General features: G+C 38.4%; 1 protein-coding gene across 2 annotated transcripts in view; it reads left to right on the forward strand.

Annotated features, from left to right (window-relative positions):
- The window catches only part of LOC134741058 (T-box transcription factor TBX20-like), a 46643-nt gene extending 20536 nt beyond the window's left edge, over nt 1-26107 (forward strand). The window contains exons 3-7 of one of the 2 annotated variants that reach the window (XM_063673819.1): nt 11568-11841; nt 12176-12340; nt 24044-24120; nt 24680-24754; nt 24868-26107. In XM_063673819.1, the coding sequence (XP_063529889.1) occupies nt 11568-11841; nt 12176-12340; nt 24044-24120; nt 24680-24754; nt 24868-25312 (1036 nt within the window). In that variant the 3' untranslated portion in view covers nt 25313-26107. The remainder of the gene's footprint in view (nt 1-11567; nt 11842-12175; nt 12341-24043; nt 24121-24679; nt 24755-24867) is intronic. The other variant, XM_063673820.1, reaches the window with a different exon arrangement.
- The last annotated feature ends 1366 nt before the right edge of the window (nt 26108-27473 follow it).

A 27473-nucleotide genomic window follows, 5' to 3' on the forward strand; every position in this document is an offset into this window, starting at 1 on the left:
AGCACAGGAGTGGCGTAACAGTATCTCGTCCGCGAGATAGACAACCCTCTCTAATTAATACACTGAAGAAAAAACGGCGTAGCTTGTATTGAACGAGTCTTTGATATATCTGTATATAGTTTATTTGCTATTTTTCTTAGCTCTAGCCATACAGTTATTAAAAATGACGAGCTGATACTTTTGCAACAATAATTACAATACCACAATCATCGTCGAGTTGTTTATTTCGCTTACTTCACCAAATGATTGTTTTAACAAAATCTGTTCCCGTGTGTGGCACTGATCGAATGTTGTTTGTTGGAATTGGAACTGATGAGTGTCCTCCTCGGGACATTCGTCGGATTCCTTGCCCCGCCTCCGACGCTCATAAAGCTCCACCACGTATTCATAGTAGGGAATGCGAAGAGGCCCATTCGGCCGCATTATTTCCCGGTTTTTTCGCTCATGTTATGTCGGAATTAAATTAGCTTTTTTTCCGTTTTGTTGGTACATTAAGTAATTGATTCTATGCGCGATGTTGGAGATGCATCTTCACTGAAAAATAGACTTTTTAGCAATGAGAACGCCAGGTGTAGTCTAATTATATCATTGTATGTTGTTTTAACCTATTTATATATTGTTAAGTTACATGATACAAATATAACCTACCTGTTTACATAGGTAATAAATAACCAATATTTTTAGAATTGGGTCAAAATACTTTTCGTTGTCTTGTTTTTTGTCCCCAAAAATTGTGACGGAGTGTGGCTTTTTTATGAGATGAAATTTAGTTTCAATTTTTTCTCATGTAAAATATAATCTACAGCTAGAAAGCCATGCGATAGCACACGACTTTTTTATTTATTTATTTAATTATTTGATAGAAGACGGAAATACAAGCGTGACAGAGTGGTCAGAAATAAGACAACGAAAAGAATTTTGACCCAATTATGTTTAAAAATGTTGTATACTTTTTACGAGCAACTAAAATAAATAACAATAATATTACAACCCCGAACCAAAACATTCAGAAAAGCTTCCGCCAAACTACAGCTAATAAGGGGTACGTTTTATACCTCTCTGCACTCAACAATTAAAATCGCTCGCTTTGAGCGGTATTTGTTTAAATTCACTAATTAAGTTGCCGCTAATACGTAGTTATACGCGACGCGCCATCTGCGATCGTCATATTCTATAGTTACAGCGGCGTGCACGCAACTTGTAATGTCCTATTTGCGCAAATATAGTTTTTAACTCAAATTATAATAGATATTAAATATTAGATACACATTTTGTTTCGAGGGTTGTTATATTTTTTCTACAATTATGCGTTTAAACAGCGATGTTAACAATATTTTGTGTAGTACGTTATTTAAAGTAAAATTATCCAGAATTCTGCCAATCCAACTTATTAAATATTAGGCACGTAACATGTCCAGTAACACTAAAGTTACATCATTAGAAAATGGTATTAGGTACATAATAAATCCTTTGGACTGGTAACCGAAAAAATGTAAAAAAAAAGAAACTGAAAATCCTTGCCTTTTAGTTTCAGGATTACTCGTATTAGTCACCGATTTCAATTGTCATGTATACCACAACTGCGTCAGAATTACTTACTTACTATGATGATTATTCTAAATATGATATTATAGTGGGTACATTAGACACAAATGACGCAAACTATTTTCTGCTTACATTAATGAAAAAACAGTATAGATCTATATTAGAGCTAATAATGAGCTTGGGGGCGGGTCCGCTGCGGGTGAAATATCGCTCATCTTGGGAGGTCTGGGCGCGGGCCGCGTCAAATTTTCGACACTCGCACGATTTTGTCAATCCCATTGATTAATATCTCTGTCAGTACGGAGATCGCAGATAACTTACCGGCGATCGAACGCCGGCCGTCATGCCCGACTGATGCGGTAAAAAATTGACAAGGTCTTAGATGTTTTTGGTATAGTAACACTTGATACGTGCTTTGAAGATCCTTATAATTGAAATAAAAAAAAGTTTAATCGATAAGTACCTAACTTATTAAGACCATAGCGAATATTCAATCTCATTTTCAACGCTAGTTGTTAGTATTATAGTATTCACTGTCGTTTGTTATCCGAACGTCGCGTCGCGCTAGCTAGCGATACGCCCTATTCCGTCATAATCGCAACCGGCATAATAAATGTTGTACCTATGCCCGCCACTTATACCTATACAGGGTGTTAATTTAGTCACCTCCAATAATTTACGGGTTGAATAATATATAGGTCGGGAGATCGAGACCGATGGAGACAAATCACAGGAGTTGCAAAACCAAGTGCTGGTCACGATCCTCAGTAATGAGGGACTAACAAAGAAGAAGAAGAGATATAGGTCATACTATAGTTTTACTATGGGACTAACCCCGAAGTCGCGTAAAAAAATAATTGACCACAAAATATCAACATCAGCCAGCCAAAAGGCCAAAATGTATGGAAGAGTCAATTGTTTTTTGCGATTTCGAGGTTGGTCCTATAGTAAAAGATGCTCAGTATGACTTATATATTGATCCCGTAAATTATAGCAGGTGACTACCCGTAATAAATCTTAAGATCAATCATTTTAATACATTCTATTTTAAAGACAAAATATATTAAAATGTTAGATCTCAAGATTTAGTCATGCAGGATGCAACAGAAATACTTAATTATAGGTATATATCACTACTTACATAGAACGGCTTATTTACCACTTTTTGCGGAATTAGTTCAATTTGCAGTAATCATCAAAATATAAACGACCCACCCTTACACTGAAAATCTGTCAGTGACAATATTTTTGTTGAATATAATTATTGTTGTTTTTTTTGCTTGTACTAGGTACATGTACATGTGTAATTTTGTAACATTCTTGTCATTCTCCTATGACAACTATGAGTCCAAATGACAAATGATATTTTCAAAGGTTCAATTTAATTTCACAAGAAACCCGCGGCATGTGACTCCGGCCCACGGACATTGCAAATCATCAGCTAGTCTGCCAAGAGCTCGCATTTCAGCATCTTGTGGTGTCATGGCGTCAACTCGTGATGGATGCTCGGGTGTCGTTTGGATCCGACGGATCTGACTCGTTACAGATCAGCGCCTGCGAGAGACGCGCGTTTCAAACTGTTGTGTGACAGTCGCCCCTTTGAAACTCGACCCTTGACATGCATTTGTTACAAAATATTTTCAGCTTATAGATAGCGGTAGGTTAATTGGGATTCTGTCACATATATTTTCAGTTACACTGACTTTGAATATCTAGTGTCTAACTATTGATATCTGAACAATATTACGGCTTATTATAATCAGTATGAAATGTCATCTAATAAACTACAAAATGATCTGCAAGTGATTATAGCTGATGAAATATTCATAGGCCACCGCGGTAGATTGTTGTCACCGAGTAGGAATCACTTAACCAGTACTTAGCCAGTATTACCGCTAATTCATTCTAATTCGCGGTAATGACCGTACATGTCTCTGCGCACACGCATTGCGAGGTGCAGCCACTGACAGTAGTTATCAAAGCAGTAGCCACCTACATAGATTTATATATTTTTGTATTACCAGTTAGAGCGTGTGCAAAGGCGTTTAATATTTTCTTGCCTTCATAGAGCTGTTCGAGATTGACCACACTGGCGTTTTACGGCGACGGTTTTTTGGCGACCACATACGTAATGTAACGCAGTTTTGTTGAGGTCGTTTTTCGAAATGAACTTGCGTTTTATTTACCGTTTACTAATCTAGTGATCATACAAAATTGACAATACTAAGTGAATTTTTTACTCGCAATAATATATTTGAGAGTGCGTCGCGATTAATTATTAATATTGATATGATCAGTTATGGATTTATGTTGATAGGATATTTTATACTATGCCTATCTACTTGTTTAGGTATACTGTATTAGTCAAAAACGTCTTCAAAAAACGCAGATATCTCCAAAACAAATACCTCTTCAATAAAATAAAATAAAATAAAAGTTAACCATACAAGAGATATACCTACATAGATACCGCTATCACGGGTAGGCAACTAGGCAAGCAGCAGCTATCGCCAAAAGTGCGCTAATGAGCGGCTCCGGATCAGCAATCTCGCGCCATCTGTCTCTAATCAACGGATCGAGTTAATTAAATCGCGTCGGCAATATGGCGGCGTAATTGCTATTAATAAAGCGTTCCTGTATAATTAGACGCAGAGCGCGGATTGGCTGCGCGGACCCTAATCACGGCACGACGTGATAACACTGCGCTAATGACGGCTTCCTATTGCATAATGTCGTCCATATACACACAGCCTATTCGTGCTACACAATCAATCTTTATGCAATACCAAAGTAATTGATAATTTGCTTTATTAATCACTCGTAACGTATAAGGCGTTGGAATGTAAACAAACTATATGGCCCAATTATAGGTACGTTGAATTAAGTTTTATCTAACAGCCTTCGTTTATTACGTATTAGCATAAATGTATCTTACAATGTTGCGCGCAAAACAAGGTATTAAAAGTAAACCAGTTGTCTTGGTAGTCTAGTTAGGTAAATATTTATTAATAGGTACTTTGTTGCATAATGAAAAATGACGTTATTTACCGGTTAACTATGCACTAAAGTGAGACAAACAGGTGTAGAGACGAATATACATATGTACTGAATGGTGCAAAAATTATCTTGGTATATACAAGGTAGCATAGGAAAGAAGGTTTGTAAAAAATAAGGTTGAAAAGAAGCCAATACTTCAACGAAGCAAAAATCAGGCGATATTCTAGCGAGGAATGACGAATTGGCAAATTAGCAACTCGCTCGCTTTTCTAATTTGACTACAAACCCACTCACGACATTTTCATGAAATCACGAAGCACTTAGCGTAATACCTGTCTATTACCTACGCATACTAATCACTTACGAAAGAACATAATTACATTAATTACTAAGAGCTTGAAGCTCTACATTTTTAAATGTTCATGTTGCGCTTAAAAATCGGATGGTACAAAACGGCGCCAGTCATTTGCTACACGTAATTAGTTTAAATAAAAAGGATGCATGGTCGAGAAGATTCCAATAGTCCATCACACGCATGCAGAAGCGAGAAACAATGATTGACGAGTTCGCACCTCGGCTTCCTAATTAAGACGACATGCCCACTCGCGACGCTTCGCGGTCGCTTAGCTGCGAACCTACTAATTTTACCCTTGTAGTATCTCGGCAGCGCACTTATGTAGATGCATTACTGATTAGACCTAACTACTACTAAGGGGCGCCACAAGCCTTCGGAGAATGTCATATATTCTTTTACAATGCATGTGCTCAAAAAGTGCGTTTCCTAAGGAGCCATATCATGCGGAAAGTACTACTTTTCCGCACTAGTGCTTTTTGTTTTCAAATTTTTTTTACCGTACATATGGTGCTACTTTTTCGCACTAGTGCGGAAAAGTGCTCTTTTTTTGTTTTCAATTTTTTAATAATTAAACTTATTTGCCATGATTTGTTTTTTTATTTACTCGCACAATGCATAGTAAAACATTGTATGATACACGTGCGTAATAGTAGATTGTTAACCAAGGGATGAAAGGCACTCATTCCTGCCGAGGTATTTTTGGCGCTCGAACGCAGTGAGAGCGTCAAAAGTCCGAGGCTGAAATGATGCCTTTCACCCGAGTTAAACACTCTACTTTTCATTTCGAATACGAGGAAAGTAAAATGCATGTGTCTTTTTTAAAACATGACCAAGTATAATTTTTTATAGTATTTTTTAGGTACCCTACCTTCAGTTAACAATTTAGGCAAAAGTGTCTCTATTTATGGAATGGAGAGTCAAATATCAGAATGGAAATTGTATAACAAATCCATTTAAATTCAAATTTCAATTGCTTATCGTAAAAAAATTCAAAAAATCGTACTTCGAACGTAAAATGCTCTAGTGCAGACACGTATCATTTTCTGCACACCTTTTAGAACAACAATGACCCTCTTTCAGAGCATGAGAAATGAAAAGATGATTTCCGCACTTGTTGCATAAATAGCTATTTTAATACAGTTGCTCAAAAAGTGCTACTTTTCGTGGCTGTTTAGCGTGCGGAAAGTTGGTTTTCGCGAACTAGTGCTTTTTACTTTTCCAATTTTTTTAAATTCATACTTGCATTCATGACTACTTATTGATGAGTGTTAATATTAGTTTCCTTTAAACGTCGTAATCAACATAAAAACCTACTGTTAATGTTAGAATACGAAAAATATGCATATTTCATATTTTATTACTTACCTCTTCATCATTATAAGTATTATTATATGTTTATTTTTTAATGTTGAAAAACCGTACTTAATAAGTTGTCTGAATGGAACGGAACGCCTGTCAAAGAAGAGGCGTTTTTTCTTTCTGCAAGATTGTTTTAAGTTTCCAAAGGCAACATTCGGTATTGTTTTTATAAATATACGATACACAAATAATCGTAAATAACGATATTCAGGTAATAATAGTACAATGTTTTATATTTACAATTGTTTCTGTCTTATAGAACATGCATTTGAAATCAGTGGGTTCAATAATAATAACAAAATCCATTCTAGTCGAATAAAAGCTAAAAAAACACCTCTTCATAATGTCAATGTCAATGATGTCACAGAATTAATAATATAAAAGTTTCGAATTTCTTACTTGTTGTCTTTCTTATTTTTTCGCAACTGTATTAAAAAACGTCGTTCGATACACGTGCGGAAATGTCATTCTTCACTCGTCCCGATATCTCGGTACTCATGAAGTAATGACATACTTTCCGCACTAGCATCGAAATGTACTATTGTTCTCCTTGCACCATTTTAACATGTCTCTGTTTGGCCCGATGGTTGACTGGTAGATAATGCCATTAGGCATTAAGTCCGCCATTTGTACATAATTTTTATGTTTTGTGCAATAAAGCTTAAATAAATAAATAATTAATATACTTATGTACTTGGAAACTTCGACCCATGCCACCGAGCCCGGGAGGCCGAACGGTTCAGGCATCTGTAGCGTAAAACGGAGGACGCTGGTTCGATTCCAGCCCTGGGCACTAGTGATTTTTTCCTTTGTGTATGACGTTTATTTCTTTTATAGACCTAACTAAATTGGTAGCTATAACAATAGAATGAATGTGGGAAATAAACATAAAAACGAAAATTGTATTAAGTAGGTAAAAGTAGGTAAATCTTTGTTTTATAATACACAAAGAGCAGCGCTACATTTATTCTTACTGCAGGTAAAATTTGGCGAGACACATTTATATAATCTAGACTAGAACTTACTGTTCTGTATTGTTCAGTTGTTAGGGTTCCGTACCCAAAGGGTAAAAACGGGACCCTATTAATAAGACTCCGCTGTCTGTCTGTCCGTCTGTCTGTCTGTCTGTCTGTCCGTCTGTCACCAGGCTGTGTCTCACGAACCGTGGTAGCTAGACAGTTAAAATTTTCACAAAATATTTAAGTCCCATACAACAAACGTGATTTTTTTGCCGTGTTTTTGCGTAATGGTACGGAACCCTTCGTGCGCGAGCCCGACTCGCACTTGGCCGGTTTTTTTAATAAGTAACTAATCGGGTAGATCTGTGACTATTATTGCCTACATTTGATTATGATAATTAACATAGTGAGTCTACTGACGGGCAATACTCTCTCAAGGGTTAATTTATGGTGTCATTTTGAGATTCCAGGCATAGACATGCGTTTTAACAATGTCATAACAATAACGAGGCGTTGTAAATGGCACCCCTTATTTCTGTCCGCGGTATCTGCTCATTAAATCAGCTCATATGCGTTTCTCGTCTTTTTGGTCTCACGCGCTTTTCCTCTAACTTTTGGGTGGTAGAATGATGGACGACGTCGGTGGCCATATATCATTGCGGTAATATATCGCGTGGTGCGCCGAGTGTCGCCATTAACGCTGTGCGTAATTTTGCGCGTTCTGGCGAAGCATGCACCATCCCGAACGCTATAAGAAGCGTCGTGCAAATCGACGCGCGCGACTACATCCAAACGCGCATAAATCTTATTAATGCTCTTCTTATTTCCGTCCTTCGATCTTGTAAAGTCGTTAGAACGCTTGTATACCTATATCTACATACTATTAAGAGTGCCGGAATGAAGATCTATAGTTAGTTAAATCGTGATGTAGCCGTTCGGCCGTAAGATAACATTTTCTGTAGAAATCAAACCAATCAAAATCATATTGTAAATTAAGCATGTCTGCACAATATCAGTAAACGACTTGGGTGGGCGCTGATCCCGTGTTATGAATGTTCTTATGCTAGTTTGCGGGTCAGAAGCCGCATTCCGGAGTCACGTTGCGTTGCGCAAGCTTTGATAGCGAATTGTCAAGCGCGCGCTCCGCTCGCTCGGGGGCTCGGGCCGCTGCCGCTGTCTACTCTAAAAGTGAGAGGCAGCCACTGCAGCCAGTCGAAGTGGCGTATCAACTTACAGTTAAAGATTTGTTGTTTCCGCTCTCGCCGCCTCAATGACTACCATTTTATGTCGATTAGGAGATAGTGTTTCACGCGCCCGCTACCGACACCACTTTTTGTGACACTCCTTTCTGCTTATAACGAGTTTATTATCGTCGATCGATGTTTGTTCGTTGTATTTGTTTTTTAATTTAGCGCTTTTGAAAGCTCTGCTAACTGCTCCAAATGAAGTGGTACGAAGTGGATACTTACGGATGTATGATTGCGCCTTCCTCCCTATTCAAAACACTGCAACAGGAAACCGCAGCGGTATAGAAGTGTAATAAGAGCTATTATGTCGACCAACCACAATTTTACTTACAATAAACAACAAAAACATACACTTCTACAAAATGTGTACCCATTCATCTTTCTCCAACGGGTGACATTAAAAATGTCTCCGTTAAGAAGGGGAAGGGGGCTGCTCCGTAGAGTCAAAGTCGCCTGAAGTGGTTCGCACCGCAGGCTTACAATTTACTTAAAGACGTAACTTGTTGTCAAACGATTTTTGACTTTACTGTTGTTCAATTTCTACTTTTTATGTCTAAATATTTATCATTGCTGACGATGTTTCAGCTATAAGGGGAGAGTAAATATATACGCCCTCGTTACGATACATGCTTCCGGTTATGTTTAGAGGAATTACGGAACAAAAACAGTAGGTACCTTTGAAGTAAAATATTGCGACTTAATGATGTAGCGACGTTGTCGTCACGTACTCTGCGGATTTCTCTGTGCGTTTTTAAAAGTTTATTACACGCGTTGAAACGCATGTAATGTAACACTTATCCAGTGCACTGCAATATACTAATTAGTCGCGATAATGCGCGATACGAGCTCTAATGAGCGGCGACGATTTGCCGCGCTCTCAGCGAGCGATAATTGCTACGCAACCAAGTAATTGTCCAATAATTGCGATAACGCGAAAATGTACGCTTTAACAAAACAATGGATCGAGGAAGTCCACGCTTTAAAACTAAATAAAAATAAATTGCACATGTGTTACACTTTACTGCGACGTCTCGTCTAGGTTGGTCGTGGTAACGACACGTACTGAATATTATTTAACTTGGGCAAACAGGACAAAAAGTTTTCAAATTTAAGTGTCGTCAATTAACATTTAGCATAAATTAATAAGGTGGGTTTCAGTATTTTTTTAGATAAAATGGCAAAATTACTTACATAGGTACTAAACATTAGGATCAAGTAAGGTACTTTCGGGTATCTTCCGAATCATGTTCATAAAATCCAAAAATTACGGAAATTACCCATAATTTTTATCACATCAGTCCATTTTCGGAATAACCTGACATTTCCAAATTGATATAGAAAGTGACACGAAAGTAGTCAAATACATCTTACCTATGTAAAGCATGACCAGAAATATATGATCATGCGATTCATGCGCCATGTTGCGGAATTTCATTGGAACTAATTTCTTACACTGGCAATAATTTTAATGATAGGTTGTCACTGCTGTCAGTGTCATTGTGGCGGTTTATTTGAATAATGCTTATGTGTTGAATATTAAATATTAATGAAAAAAATGCCCAAAACTATACATAGTTAGGAGCGGAACATTGTTAATAATGTAAATAATAAATTGCTGGAAAAGAACAGTTAGGTAAATTAGAATATTTCGCTACGAAACATTTCCAAATTAACATCAGAGCTGACAGGTAAACAAATCAAAATGTCATTATAGTCTGGTTATTACGACTTAGCTATTGTAGTGTTATCTATACAAGCGAGGAAACACAGTAACAAAAATGAGTTTGGGTTTGAAAAATATTTACTATGGGCTTTGGAGACGATCAATCTTGTTAATTGACAATGTAGCAGAACCTATGTAAAGTTACGGGATATATACCTACCTAGTAACATGACCATCATCATCATCATCATCATCATGGTGGTCTTTTGGTGATCCAATCTTGGATGTAGGCCTCTTCTCTTGAATGGAGTAACATGATAGAAGAAATATTTTTTCAGCTATAGAGCTGTGCTGATGGTGTGGCTAATAGTAATAACACCATCTTATATATTACGACTAAATTAAATATAATTATGTAAATAATCGCACTTAAACTATCTTGAGACATATTTCAAAATATTTAGATCAGTACTGATCTAAATATTTTGAATTATGTAAATTTATATAAATTTGAAAGTAAATCGGAGGCATCGATTACATGGATTACGAGAGAAGGTTGTACCTCCTGAGGTTTTATGCTGCCAAAGAAAATCAAACCAAAAACGTAATAAAATACATGAATTTTATACGGCAAAAAAGAAGTACCGACTATAAAATAAAGTGTGGACACCAAATAAATGGGTTCTGATTTTGATTACGGTGAATAAAAGTATGTAAGTCAAACGAGTTGCCAATCCACATTGTTCAGACTATACTGAACTGTTGCCATATAAATGAGAATAATAACGCCCTCTTGACAATGATCTTATATTCCTGGTCAGGCTTTACCTATACATTCTATAAATGTTGACTTGGTTGTAGGAAATTTTGTAAGTAACTATTACCTACTCTCTTAACCACACACCACCCTTCTCTTTGTCGCGAAATGTTGATAGCAATTGAGTTTTTGATGGCATAATATTTCTCGTAAGCTCGAAAATGTTACCAACTGTTATGATTTACGACGCAGGGTTAGCCTTATACATTTTTAAACTACAGTTAAGTTAACTGTTGTGGAAGTATATGGTCGATAAAGTAGAACAATTAATTACGTACTATATTATCGTCAGATTGCTTAAAACATCTGCGTTAAGTCACACTGTATACAATATCATTACACAACGCTATATTTTCTTTAATGACATGTCTTCTAACCCTTTAACGTTAGTACCTACCTACTTATTAAGTAAAATAAACAATAAGACGCACAAAGTGGAGCAATTTAGACCAAAGCAGTTTAACTGGATGGCACTACAGTGTACTAACTGATAACTGGTTAGCGATGGATAATGACAACTTACGCTTACCACATTAGCCAGTGCTTTATATAATCATATTAGGTATTATTTTTTTTGGTCTACTAAGTAAGTACTAAGCTAATACTTAGTTTGATTTTGTTACAGACGTATGTTCCCGACGGTGCGCGTGTCGTTCGCGGGGTGCCGCGCGGAGGCGCGGTACGCGGTGCTGCTGGACGTGGTGCCGGTGGACGGCAAGCGGTACCGCTACGCGTACCACCGCTCCTCGTGGCTGGTGGCGGGAAAGGCGGACCCGCCCGCGCCCGCGCGCCTCTACCCGCACCCCGACTCGCCCTTCTCCGGCGACCAACTGCGCAAGCAGGTCGTCTCCTTCGAGAAGGTCAAGCTCACCAACAACGAGATGGACAAAAATGGACAGGTATATAAATAAAGTATACATTTCAGAATTATGTATTAGTTGACATATCACTTAGAATAGGTATACAGAACGATAAACAGCGGTAGCCGATTGGCATAGCTATTCCAAATGGATACGAATCCTGATTTTTTGCCTATAATTTCCCCGAAACTTATCTGCAACGCTCAGTCGACTTCAAAGTTGTGCTCCCTACACAGGAGTAAGGTGCAAAAGTGTAACTGTAATCATATCTTTGACGTCGATTTTTGCCTTGTTTGTAAGAATAAGCATGTGTCCAACAATAAGATGTCTATAAACTTGAGATTATGGAAGTAACGCTGCCTTTTTTGTCTAGTTGGTGTTAAACTCGATGCACAAATACCAGCCCCGGATCCACCTGGTGCTGCGGCGCGAGGGCGCCATCAACGCGCCGATCACGGACCTCGAGCAAGAAGAGTTCAAGACGTTTATCTTCCCCGAGTGTGTATTCACCGCCGTCACCGCCTACCAGAATCAACTTGTAAGTATTCTGTTTTCTGTTCTGCTAGTACAATAATATATTATTATGGTGACAAAGATGGTACAGTCAGCTTCATGGTAGCCGATGGTAGGAGTAGGTACGAAACTTAAGAAAACAGCTACTGAGTAGTTATAGGGAGGAGGTTTGCTGATTTTACTGTTAATGGGATTCAAACAAACACCTTAAAATCAGGATAAAGTTCTCTCATAGATTTAGACTAGGGAATGCCAATCGGTTATTACCGTAACCGAAATAAAATATTTTAATTGAATATTATATCACATTATTTATATATTTTCACTTTTACCGTATTTTGTGTATTTCCCTAATACTGTTCCATTATTTTCGTATTTTTTTAATTACTTGATTGTAAATTTATCATTTTTTGTCGAAAATAACCGTAACCGATTAACGGTTATTTTTCGGGCATAACCGTAACCGAAACTGGCGAATAAAACGAATTAGATTATAAAGTTTGACCAGTAATTGCATTCCCTAATTTAGACCACCTAACAATGGTTTGTGACATAAAGCACAAGCGCTCCCTCAAACGACTGCTCCGAATGTTTTATGCGAGTGATAAACGTCACCGTGCTAAAAGGACTGATTGATCGATCTGCCTAGCTTATCTATCTGATACCCGAAATAGATCTGAGAGCTAAACGTTTGGGATACGTGTGCGTCGACTGACTATCGACGGGTTCTATTTCCGCGACACTAATTGCATCCCGCTGAAAGGTATGTCCAGTGGAACAAAGGGAGGTGGCACATAATTTTTTGTATATCAGGCGGCCACACGCGGGCGAGGCGACGACGGACGGATAGCGCGGTTGACGCGTGCCTGACGGCGACGACTAAAGTTTTCACGCGCGCTAAATATAATCCTTTAAACGATGTCCAGCTATGCACATCACATTACTGAACGGTTTCCATAGATATAAGTATTCACTTCTATAATTTGTACCAGTTACTTAGAGCTTTAAGCGTCTATTCAACTGCAATTGCTCTGCTTAGGATTTGCCACGGTCTTGCTGTCAAATCGTTGCGCGGAGGTACACTTTTTATATTGATAGGGGTACAGTACATAGTTGATAAAAATGACAAGTTAACTTAATCAGACATTATTATATCGGTGCATTGTTGAGGTCGCTATTGTTGAAGCTACTAAATTAATTAATAGAATAGAAAAACTGTACTATTGTGTGCCCTTACAGGGTGTCATGAACTGGCTATATAAAATGTAACACCTTATTATGTACATGACAATGCAATATTGAATAAATGACTAAATGACTAACAATCCAAAGCCAGTATTTGGGATCACGAGTTGCTGAATGGACACTGTTCTGGAATTGATGATTGAATATCTGATAAGGATCAGTAATATGTGTACTTATGGATTTGGAGCTATGTGGAATTATAACCCAAGTTTTTATAATAAACAAAACGGTTGATATTTATGGAACAGAAAAAAATCTAATTAAAAAGGAAAAAAGATCGGTCATGAGTAGACTGAGAGGCTTGCTCTACTAATTTTATTAAGTATCATATTGATAAACATGTTTAATAGCTTCTAATATATATTTTTATAGAATCATCAACGAATTAGATTATAATTTTTGTCTCAAAATGTAATAATTAAACACGCTCACCGCCGCCTCGACCGCACGCCGCATATGTCGCCGTGCACAATTAATCCTCTGTCACAAGAGCGCTTGGGCGTCTCCGCGGTTCTCGTTTTGTATCTTCCCGTGTAGTAAAATAATTAGGACGTTTTGAGGTTCATAAAGGAAGCTACTTTATATCGACAACGCGGTACATAAATCTTCATTCGGGCCTTTAATTAGCTGCTCTGGACCATTTGTAAGCTTGAGACGAAACATAGTGAAAGGTTAGTTTATTGTATTTTAACAAAAATATACTCGTTGTCTTACAATAATGAAATAATCTGTCATCAATTAGTCTCGACGTTTTTAATTTATATCCGGTTACAAAGGATAGGTACCTTTATCCACGAAAATGATTGGCGTGTAATATACCTACATACATACTTTCTTGCTAGGTTGATAGGTAGAAGGCAAAACTTTACTCACACCAAACTAGCTAAGGTAGGTACCCCGTACGTACGTATAGGGTAGGTAAGGTAGGTAAGGTTTATACCCCGTCCTACGCAGTTAATGTTATAGAAGCTCCGCCTAAATACGATAGCTAATACAAATGACTCCCTTGGGTCGAAGCATATTGATTTCTATTGATTCTAATGCACTTCTAGATTTACTACCAGCCAGAATCTGACCTTACCAGAGAGCAAATTGCACTTTAGACATATTGGAATTATCTAAATGAGCCACTGCAGTCAGTAGCGTCGCAATTACCAAGTATTTTTTGGAAATAAATAAACGAATGCTTATTCACGGCAATTGTATAATCAATACCTATTTCGTAGCAAATCTAAAATATCTGTCTACTCACTTCACAAAGTAAAGAGCGCGATATCGGCGGTTCGATCGCGGCGCGCGCGCACCACTGGCCCGATTTGGCTGACGTCACATCTCTGACAGCTAAAACATTTGTCGAACAGCGGAGATAGTGTCACTGATAAACCAATCCCTTACAACAATAAGAATACACTTAGCATGTTTGCACCTGCGCGCCAAGAGATCGATATGGCTCAGGCCGCATAACTTTAAGCTTTTAAAAGAGCAGTTGAATACGTCGTTATAGATGAGTATAAAAAACCTAAAAACATTATGCAGACGATGAAACACCAGCCTAATTTTGAATAGTTGCTTTACAGCAGACTCGGATCGCTTTAGCTGCCCGTATGAAAAAAATGTCACCACAATTTTATATCGATGCGAGACTTTGTTAAATCGGTTTGAAATGAAACATCATTATTGGTGCTTTATCACACTGGAACGCTGATATAAGACAAGATAAAACTGCTCAAAAAACGTGAATAGTGTTTTTTGTGTGTCGCGGTGTGAGACTGTGCGTCGCCTGGCGCGGGCGCAGCGCCGCGGGGTGGTTCCCGGGAAAACGGCGCTCGCGCTTCAACCTGCTTCAATATTTATACATTTTTACACCCACCGGGCCATTGTCGTTTCGCTCGTTTTGTGAGAAACCTTTGTCCAGGATTCGACTCGCTGCGAGGTGACAATGTTTGTTAGCGTTCGCGCATCCCCAATGCACACAATGTGTTTTTTAATAGCCGATGACTTGTGAATTTGTTATGATTGATAGCTCTACTGAGGATTCTGGAGTAAAAACTCGCGGATGGTAACCTGCAGAGTTGTTTCAACCGTCTATGTTGACTCTTTCAATGGAGTTTTATAAAAATGGTAATCCTTTAAAATGTCGTATAAATCGGTGTCAACAGGGCGAAAAGTAATAGGAATAAGTTGGATGCTTAGTGCAAGATAAATGTGCCATAAAATGGTTTAAAAAATCGTGTAAGTATTTTTGTTAGTCACGCTATAGAGCGCATTACGCGGCTCGAGGCGAGGAGATGATTACGGAAATAACTGCTCAGGCTCAGCGCAACCGCACACACGCACCACAATGTTCAATAGACACTTAATTGAAATTTATTTCTCATTTCTCAGTAGATATCAACAATCAATATTCTAAAATCTATTCTCACATTGAGCTACAAACGAGTTTTACCCGAGCATAATCATACAATATAATGAAGGAGTAAAGGCAAACACAATTTCAATAACAAAGGGCAGCCATGACAAATAAACATATTTCATGGGCCAAAATGGCTGCGGTCAGGTGTCACGCCGCCGCCCGCGCCTGCGCCCGCTCTTCCCGCAATTCTTTCTTCCCGATAATCGATTCATTCTTTATTGTGATCCTTTTATGTTTGACAACTTTTAACAAGTATAACGTTGACTAATTCATGAATTCATATTAGCTTTAGATACTTTTGTAAGTTGTACGCTACAAATTACGAAAGTGGTGCAGACAAATAACCTTAATTCGGCAATACCTATATCAACTAAACTAGTAAACCAAGACTTACAGTCGTATTAAACCTTAGAGATTTAGATGCAATAGTTTCTCTTTCTAATTGAAAATAAAACCTAATTTAACAGGTAGATAGCACGTAGATAGAGTCGCGTCAAGCTAACTTCTCCGAAGACCTTGCAATGACAGAGTGTGGCGTTTTCACCATTTACGTCAAATTACTATGCAAATATGGCGTTTTAATGGCACGGCTATATTTTGTCCCGTCAGTCGGTGCAGACTTGCAGAGTTCCAAAGGCTAGAGTCAATTTAATTGACTAGGTACTTATTGTTCACAAAAATCACTCTTTTTCTGTTTTCGGGAATAGCGGAAATATTTTTTATGTTTTAAGAGTAACTAAGTATCCTGTCAAAGTTTTTAGTTATTCTTTTTATTACACCTTGTCGTAAGAACGCATTTTAGGATAAAATTAAAATAAATAAAATTATTATCACTTCGAAATAATAACGGGTGATCAAATTAGGCATAAATGAAAATAGGCAAATATAAATATAGCACTACCTGCGAATAAAGTAAAATAATCACTGATTTAAACTTTCACGATTTTTACTCACTATTACGCGATTTTTTATTTTTTTACGCGATTAAGTCCCGTCATTGTAAATAATAATAAGTAAAATAATCGATCATAAATTAGGCGGTTATAATTTATCATTATCATAATGATGCGGTATCCTGAAGCGACGCCAGTGTGATAACCGCCTTTACTAAAAATGAATAAGGCGAGTTAACAGGAAACAAACATAACTGAAATATACAACTTTCTTTAAATGTGGATTTAAAATAATGTTAATTGAATTTATTTATTGGTCTTGCATCTCGGTCGTACCTGATTTCTTTTTAGTGAATCAAGTGATGTCGTCCCGCTCCCTCCCGCCATCGATCACGTGACGTCACGCGCAGCCGTCGTGTGCGGGCGCGGGATTTATTGCGTCTGCGCACCCTGCCACTGTACGGGGAAAAACTAAACATCTTGCTGAACAAGAACTTCAATTAATTTCAACTTGTTAAGTGACGCCCTTTCTTTCCTACTATAAATTGAGCACCAATTTAACAATAATTTATGGAAGACAATATTATAATTATATATAACCTCTGTCCATTCACTAAATGTTCGGTAGTAGGTACTTATGTAATGTCATTGCGCGATAATAAGTCACCTTGAAAAAAAAAAAGTAAAATAGGTCATCACCTTGTACCATGACAGGTGACGTTACATCAATTTGCATCAACAACATCAAATGCCGAATTAAAGGAATCAGTAAAGAAATCCGGCATAAAAACTGCTCGTTTCAATAGAAATGTGGCAAATTGCTTATTCCTTAATTTTTCGAGTATGCAGCCAAAATAGCGGACACGAATGTAAAGTGGACCTGATACTAAGCGTGGGTCCACTTAAGGATCTTATAAACAAACTGAACCAGGAAACGAACGAATCTAATGATCGGGTTTATTTAAGTTAATCAAATGTTCGCGATGAAGCTAAAACAATTTAATGATCTGCTAGAATTTGTACCTACATATGCGTCAGAATCTTATACAGCGTGTAAAGAGTCAACAAGCAATGTGGGTCTGCAGAATGCTCATAAGAATAGTAGCAGAGATCGCGGACAACCTGTACGATTTGCACGATGTCTCTCTCATCCTGTCGGTGGGCAGCGTCAGCGACAGCCTCCAGCTCCTCGAGTTGTTGGATGAAGACGAAATCTGAAATCTTACTTGAAATTATTGGTCAGATATTACAGGTCATATAAAAAGCTTGCGTGATTTATTTTGTACTATCAAAGATAGATATAACTCCGTAATAGATGGATACAGTCTAAGGAAAAAACGTGCCTCGAAAATCAAGAAAATTTGATTCTCGTTCAGAGGGCGCTACTAGTTTTGGCCTACAGTCGTATAGATGGCGTTGACGGTTTCGTTTGTTATTTAACAATTTTAACGCATATCAGTGAAAGAACATGGGTCAAAATCATAAAAATAATTAATGCAAATAAAAAAAAACATTTATCTATATTTAAATACATTCTATCGTATTTTTATAAATCTTAATTTTTAGTTTTAAAGTGTGTCGACAGATGGCAGTGAATTTACTGGGGTTACAAAATTTACTATGACAGTACCGCTCTAGTATAAGTTACTCTATGGTACTATTTACTAGCTGTTAACTATGTCGAAATGCAATAACCAGAAGAAAGATATTTATAATAATCTTCCAATTAAACCTTCGAGTTGGTAGTAAACAAATAAGGAGATATAAAATTTCATACAGCCATTATGCAATGTGATCTGGAATGCTAATGTAAATTTTGTTTGTAGCAAACTGACGAGTCCCTCGATATTGGGCACATTATCCCACGTGGAACCGGTCGGGCCACATGCGGCGCGGTTTCGGAGCACTTGCGAATTATTGTCAATAAAGCATCGGTTTTCTGGAAAACGTCGTTAAAACCGGCAGCTGTAGCTCAAGCCCCGACGCCATGAGAACGTCTTCGCTTGAACCTTGTGCAACTTTCATAATCAGCGAACAATTGCTTATATCATTCTGTACTCGAGCTCGTAATCTCTTGCTATAATATCTACGGTTAAATATTTTTGTAATTACTCATTGTTTGATTTTCATTTACTTACATGTGACAAGAATAGAACCATTTCAAATTTACAGTCCGTTATTTTACGGAATTTAAAAGCTCAATCCATAATTTAAACTTAATACACTAAATATTTACTAATTCAATACATCAGTATTATTTAGGTGTATGTAGGTAGGTATATCTCTACGACTATTAGGTAAGTACTGAACAGAGATTTCGCCTTTAACGCGCACGCACACGTAGATCACTGCGTCTCCGTCGGCGATTCCCTCCTTACGTCCATCAGTGAGATACCTAGCCGTACAGGAACGCCGGCATTAATTTATCCCTCGGAATGTCCCTCCGAGTCTCGCTTGTCGACTGACTGCTCGCGTGTTTACATGACAACCGAACAATCTAATTTGTCATGTCTTAAACATAACCTATGCGGTTGAACATATAGTAGCATCAATGTGATGCTAGTCAATCTCGGATTAGTATTAATGATAATCGTATAGACCAGGGGTCGGCAACCTTTTAGCAGCCAAGGGCCACATAGTAGTTAACGAAATTGACGCGGGCCGCACTTTGTTAATATTTATGACTTTATCTGGTATTGTCGTTTGTCAAAATTATATACAAAATAGCCAAGGAGGCCCGCGGGCCGCCTGTTGCCGACCCCTGGATAGACTATAGAGCATTACTCGACTCTCAACTAAAAATACTTATATGAATGTTTAATTCCGTTTTTAGCTATACAAAAATATAAATAGATCTCCGTTTGTCGAGTGCACATGTAGGTATCTGTATCTCGTTCCATACAATACATCACCACCCCAATAATTAGAGCATCGTTTGCAGTGCGCAGGCGACGTTCGTTTCTCCTTGACGCTTTTTGTGAGATTTTTTTGTTTCTCGCTCGGGAATAATGTCATTATGGCGCCTTTAATGTTGTCAGTGAGCGTAGCTGCCGCCCAAGGCGAACGTTTGTTGATACTTAAATTAAGATGTTTTGAAACGCCTTGTTCTTATGTTTGTACTAAATCTAATAAACGTCAGTAGCAAGAAAGCGTCTCATTCATTACTCCGTGGCGCTTACCCATTGAAATATTACGAAAAAACTTCATAAAAAGTGAATGACGCTTCTTTAACGGAAAAGCAAATCACGAAACGGCCTATTGAAAACAATTACGGGCGGCTCGACAGGCATACATAATGTATAATGCGTCAATATTGTCAGCTACTACTCGCATTGTAGGCGCACTCATTACGTCAGGCGCAGGCGCGACGAGGGCGGCCATTGTAGTCAATGGAGCCGGGTGGGTGTGCAAGCGTAAGTAGCTGTGCCATGGTGACCCGCGACCTGCCAGCCACGGCCGGTCGCCCGTCTCGGACTTCGACGTATTCAATGACACATCGTGTTTTACATTACAACCCTTGAAATTGAGACCTGCATCAGAATGGCACCCGCATGATGTGCCAATTACAAAATAATCTAACGGATTAAGAGTTTTCAAAGACATAAGACAGCAAGCATTGTCTCCACGTGAGCAAAACTTGCTCCAAAACGGAGGATAAAACTTATTAACACTATGGAGTGCAAGGTAACCAAGAAATGACTGTAATCTGAGAGCCCTACGCTAATTATAATTATATGTACCTACTACGTGGGTACTCCTTTTTTCCTGAAGGTCCCTACGAATACGTAGCAACCTAAGTACATCTAAATGTTACAAACTTACAAATTGACGCTTTTTCCGTGGTGCGCTATCTAAGTATAATCGAAAAAAAGACATTCATTTTCTGGTGCTATTATTTTATTTCAATGTTACGATATTCAAAGAAACAATTTACTGAATGAGTAACTTACACGGTTCTTTGTTCAGCTTTTATTTATTTTCGTAATCATTAGGCGGGCGCCACGTTGTGTGTGATGTTGTATATACTTGCGGCGACCGAAGATTTGTCACGAGCTGGTCAATATTTTGTATTGTTTATTGTTTTCTTTGATCCGTGACAATGCGACTCCGGATGTATTTCTAGTCTTTAGAATTAACGCGTCTCTCAAACATCGCAGTTCAAACAAATGAATATTATAAATTTCAACCAAATAGGCATTTCCTGAAATTTTTAACAATTCAAACATTTAAAATTATAAGTATACTTCTTTACTTACTTGCGGTTACTGCACAGAAATCAGGTATCATTGAATATCTGACTAAATATCTTAATGCAACTCGTGAATAACAATGCCCGTTATCCAAGTTTGTAGTGCACCTTTAAAGCATATCTAGTCTGCAGTGACACTAAAAAATACTTCGATAATTATCTTTAATGGTCGCACTCGCAGACCGCTCGGGCGTTAGGATTCGAGTGGTCTTAGGGCCACCCCACACTAGCGTCTCCCGAGCGTCGGCGTCTAGTCAACTCTATGGTTGCTACTCGACGACGCAACGTTGGCGCAACTACGCAGCGACGCCATTTTCCATAACTTCGGCTTTTCAAAAAACGCTAGTGTGGGGTACATACTAATGGTTTAAGAGTCCCCGGCAAGCTCGGCCGAATTTCACCCTCCCATACAAACGGAGTTTCGTTCTCATTTTAAAACTACGTGTTGAATTGTAATGCAACTTTGCACATACAATGACTAGGGTCTGTAATTAATTTATATAGCTCCAGTTTATAAAACAAACGAAATAGACCAAAAAAAAAGTTTTATATGAAAAATTTAAATTCGCTGTATTTTTTTAACTATGGTATCTAAAGCTACATAAACTACTTACAGACATATACCTTATCCTATTGTAAAACCTGACCAGGATTATATGATCACGCGCCATGTTGCAGAATTTCATTGGAACTAAATTTTTCATACTAAACTGAACTGTCACCACATACATGAGAATAACAATGATCATATATTTCTGGTAGGGCTTTAAGTACAAAGTTTCAGAGCAAACTAGCTACTCGTTTTAAAATGAGAGCGTAACTACGTTTGTATGGAGAATCGAGCTTGCCGGGAACCCTTACGGTTTCCGAGGAAGGTTAAACTAAAATATTATTCAGAACGTGTGCCCGCAGCGGGTGCGGCGCAGGCTCAGCGGGGCGATTTCTCATCGCTCTGCCTCCGCGATGCCAAACACATTTTTTAACACCTCGCCTTACCTACCTTAAATCAAATATTTGCTTTATGGGTGCATCGACTTAATTCTATACAGGTATCCTTGGCAAATTTTTTAACGATGATGTTTTGAGTCATGGCATCCTCACATTGTAAATAATTAAAGATGGATTTGTTTTGATATTATAGTGATGAATTGTTTGTCATTTTTGGTAGCATTATTAGCATTGTATTAGCTACAGTATTTGTAATTCAGATTATTTAAGCGAAATATTTTTACAGCCTAAGACTACACAGCCTCCTATGTAGCTACATCAATGACATCTAATTAGCGTTGATCTGTTTAAAGCGCCTTTTATCCGTAGTCATCTGGTAGTCATCTCTTACCATAAAGTAATGAGCATTTAATTCAATGCAAACACACCCTACTGTTGGTCATAAAATAATAGGTGTATCTCGCCGTGAAGTGTTGTGATAAACGAAGGTGGATGTCGTCAATAAGTTAACCTTATTAGTCGGAGCGCGCGCCGCGGGAGGTGGTGTCGCGGTGCGCGCGCGCAGCCCGTTCACACTGTAACACTAGCAGGCCCTTCCTGCTTACTTATACGTACTGAATTTGCAAGCTATATAGGTACTTAATAAATAGCCTGCTAGTCGATTCCCAGATGCCTTGTGGTATAAAATTCAAATATCGAAATATGGTGAGCAGCAGGTTTGCAAATTCGATGATCCCACAACGCTCCTACGCTGCTAATGCCGCTAAGCCGCCTGCTGTGTCCAAGTCTACGCAGCGGCCGAAGAAAGGGGTGCAGAGACTTTGTGAACCTGTTCACAAGGATCGATCACAGCCGACTCGAAAAGAGTCGGGATACGACAGAGATGGTTTCACAAACGTGGAGAAGGGAAGGAAGCCAGCTCGTCAGAATCAGTGCGGTACCGCACCGACTGGACCCAACCATTTGCTGCGTCTTGCAACACCAACGACGCTGCTGTATGTGTCCCGATTACACTACCTTACGAAGGTCGAGGAGAGTATGTACGTGTCAAGTCCGGATTCATCCTGAGGGTCGTGAAGTTGGAATCTTGACATAGTATGAATTTTAATTATTTTGTGGTGATCGTTCCGACTGGACATCTAGCGACCTTCACCAAGGAGGAGTTCTGTTCTGGCCGAAGCGTGTCAAGTACCGGCGGTTCCACGGTCGGCTCCCTGACACTGCGGGGTTGCGGACTGCATCGCAGCCATAATTGTGTGTTTATAGTTTTAGTTTTTAGTTTTAATATATATTTTATAATAATATGTATGCTAGTTTTAAGGTCATCTATGGGTCAATAGTTGCCTGAAAATGAAGAATTTCATTTCATTAAATTTCATTTATAGTAAAATAAGGTAGCAATAAAGGCCTTGTATTAATTAAGGATAAACGTCTAATCTAATGCTAGTTAATCCCTGGTAATGATGCCCTTGAATTGGCCAGGAAACAAACGCAATCAATTTATAATGCTCAAAGTCTAATCATATATATGTATAGTTTCAACTTTCACAAGCTGCATGCTCTACAAATAACTACATGATTATACGATATTAATAGGTAATTCTTTTTGTAGGTAGGTACTTATATAACACACTTTATACCAAAACATTGCATCGAAACTCATATTTTAAGAGCTTCTAATGTGAACTTCTACTTATGGTAATTTATGTCAGTGGGTCATAACATAAGCCCTTTCTCAGCATCTAATTGAAATTGGATCCAAGACATAAAATTTGTTTTCCGTTAATTAACAATCAAATATTCAATATTATAATAATATTTTATTACCAGATTGTACTTTACAGCTTGCTTTTGTCAAGCGATAATCACCTTATTAAGTTAAAACAAAAATATACACACGGAATTTAATACGAGACCAATGCTAGCATAATTTTGGCAGTCAATTGAGTAGCTCGAATAACCGTATATCTTTTGTTTCAGATCACGAAACTGAAAATTGACAGTAATCCATTCGCAAAAGGCTTCCGCGACTCGTCACGTCTCACTGAATTCGAGAGGTAAATATTCTTATTCTCCTGGTGAGGTTGCCTAATTAACATATTTACTCGATTGATTTATCAATCAAAATAAGAAATGACCCGGAAACATGCCGTTGAAATAGTTATGCGGCAATGACGGATAATGATTGGGCAGGTATCTGAAACGACAGCCGTGTATCATTAATTTACGAACACTTATTAGTCTCATTACGTACGCATACTAGTGTACGTCAGAACTCGGCCCATGTCTAATCGTGTAGGTATTGGATGTGTAATGATGCTCACAGAAACAAACACGATGACCAACACTGATTGATGCCTCGGGGTGCTCAATTACATTTCCATCTTTATTATTTCTTAGCCAACCCTAATATTGATCTAATTATAGGTCTTTTAAAAATCGGATCTATGGCCGATTGCAACCGTAAAATTTATAACTTTCCGATTTCTCTCTATACATTCGCTCATTAAGCCCCACCATTGTATCGCTTCCTTCCACAAAATAGTGATATTGTATGATTATACCGATCAATTCATATCTGCATATGTTTTATTTTGAATTTTTTTCTTTGTCGAGATTTTATATCACGGGAGAGCACGAAAGAACATCAGTCTTCCCCGATGAGGCGCGCTTCAACGCCGCTAATCATAGGTAGATACGATCACACAATCATATTACCTATTCCTACTCGCATTAAGGTAAAGTTACGATGAAATAATGAAATAGCAAGCAATTTACTCAATTGCCGTTTCGTGTTCTTCCAGAGAGACAATGGAGTCGATGCTAGCGGAGCAGCACTATCTGCGCTCGCCGCTCCGACCCTTCGATTTGGATCAGCATAATAACAACCTGACTCTGGAGGAGAAGGCTATTCTGGCGGCGCGTTCACAGCTTTTCCTGAGGGCGGCGTACCCGCTGTACGGCGTGCCGGCGGCGGCACTCTGGGGGCAGTGGGCCTGCCTGGCGCCTCAGCTGCTAGCGCAGCAGCACCTCGCCGCCTCAGGCTCGGGGCTGCAGCTGCCGCGGCCCGTGTACCCGGGCGGCGCGGCGGCGCCCTCGCCACTCGCGCAGCACCGTTTCTCGCCGTACCCTCCGCGGCGGGCCTCGCCCGGCTCCTCGCCCGACTCGCTCCGCGACGCCAGCCCACACCCCTTGCCGCTGCCACCGCACCCACCACACACTCCCCATCCGCCGCACAGTCCCACTTAGTGCTAAGCCAATAAATATAAAATCTCCAAGATCTCTGTAGTAAGCGATATCGTTGTAGGTCCTCCCTAGGATGGCTGCAAGGCGGTGTCGGGTGGAGGCGCGCGCGCACGTTCCACTGACTTTAACGACGTGGGTTATTAGCATTCTGCTGACTCGAGTGAACGTGCCCATTGTATCGCGAATGCATTTAAGAATAGAACTTGCGCTTTACATGTGTTGTGAAAATGCGTATCATAGAAGCATCGGGATCCTTCACTTTTGACATTTGTAACGATGTCCTTTTCGTTCTTTGCGGACTCTTGTATTATATTGTATAATAATATTTAATTTTAGTTATATTTAATATTGTTACAATATGTTCCTAATAGTTTTGTCTCGTAGTGATGGTTACAGAAAAAAAACATGTTATATTTATAGCCAATTAGGGTTTAACAAATGCATTAAATGACAGTATTCGAATTTAATTGGATTTAGTTAGTACGATTTCTCACAAGTTTGTTTCCTCGAGGAATACGTTTGCTGTTCTGAGCACCTGATTTCACGTATTAGGTAAAATGTGCAATACATCAAAATACTAAATTGTTTTAGAACGCCTAGGTGTTAATTGTAAGAATAGATGTATTAAATAAATTGTAGAAATGATATTTAGTGCCGCGAGGATGTTTCAAAAGCTAAATGGTTTGCAGCGGACACATAGAAGTACCTACATAGATACATTGTAGTTAAATTATAGTTATTATTATCTATGAATAATATATTGCTAAACGAAAAAAATTAAATGTTTGTTAACATAAACGTGCTTTGTTTTTGATTTATTAATAAGTACCTACCTTAAAACATAGCTTATTTTTACCTATCTTACATCGAATGCTCTCAGCCCATATCAAATCCGGATCTCTGACCTATCCACTTCCAAAGGTAACCCTGGGGCTGGGGCTTTAATCACTTTCTTCTGATGCCCTACTTTTTTTTAGGTGTGTAACGATGCTCCGATATAAATACAATGCCGTTAAACCGTGTGGAACGAATACTTAACAAAACTTGTAATGGTACTACTGGGAGATAGTATAATTGTTAATTTTATCGAGAAATAACTATAATAATAGTATTATTGCGAGCCCAATGAAATTTCAAAAGTACGGTCCCAACCGGCAGAATGCAGCATGAGACTTGCCATGTATACAGGGTGATTCATGAGACGTGAGCAGGGCCAACCCTAGGTACATAGTTACATACTTCAGTAAATAGTAAATGTTAATGGTTCGTTCACCGTCATATTTGGGGCATTTTCTATGAAAAGGGACCTTATTGTCAATGGCCCTTACGCCGCACAGCGTCGCGCGGCATTGTATTTATATCGGAGCATCGTTTGTAATGGCGTCTGTAATTTGCTGTACAAAAAATGTATACGTAACGTCAAAATAGCCATGTCAGACAAACGTCAGTCCATACATTGTGTATGACCATTGGCCGACTATTTTCGACAAAGGGGAAAGACTGTTAATGGCTACTCCGTTTGGTTATATCCTCCTAGATTTATTTTTTTAGATATTATAGAAAATACCTACCACATTTAAGTTTAAGTTTTTGTTTTTACTTTTTTGGTACGGACCAATTTAATTATCTACAATCATGGTCAACCTACAACCACCAATTCATAAATATTTTATCGTTATGACAGCACTTTGATTATGAAGAAAACAAATTGTCACACTTGAGCACTGTCACAGTTTTAAAAGTAATTAAAGCCTAACCGTAATATATGATAATTGTCAAGAGGGCGCTGTTATTCTCATTTATATGGTGACAGTTCAGTATAGTATGAAAATTTTAGTTCCAATGAAATTCCGCAATATTGCGCGTGATCATATGTTACTAGTCACAGGCTTTACATTCTGATAGCATTCAATTTGACACTTATCATGGATAAAGCAAAGAATATCGGTATTTGACGGAAGTAGATATTCTAATTGTAGGATATACCCTATACTATACAATTAGAATATCTACTTCCGCATATAAATTTGCGACATGTATTGACATGTCGCAAATTTATATATATATAAAAAATACACTACTTAGAAGAAAAACAACAATTATTTCACTATATAATGCTGGAACAACTAATACAGTTGCTGATAATTTCCTGAACGTACAGGGT

This window comes from Cydia strobilella, chromosome 4, assembly GCF_947568885.1.
Source record: "Cydia strobilella chromosome 4, ilCydStro3.1, whole genome shotgun sequence".
NCBI classification, from domain to species: Eukaryota; Metazoa; Arthropoda; class Insecta; order Lepidoptera; family Tortricidae; genus Cydia; species Cydia strobilella.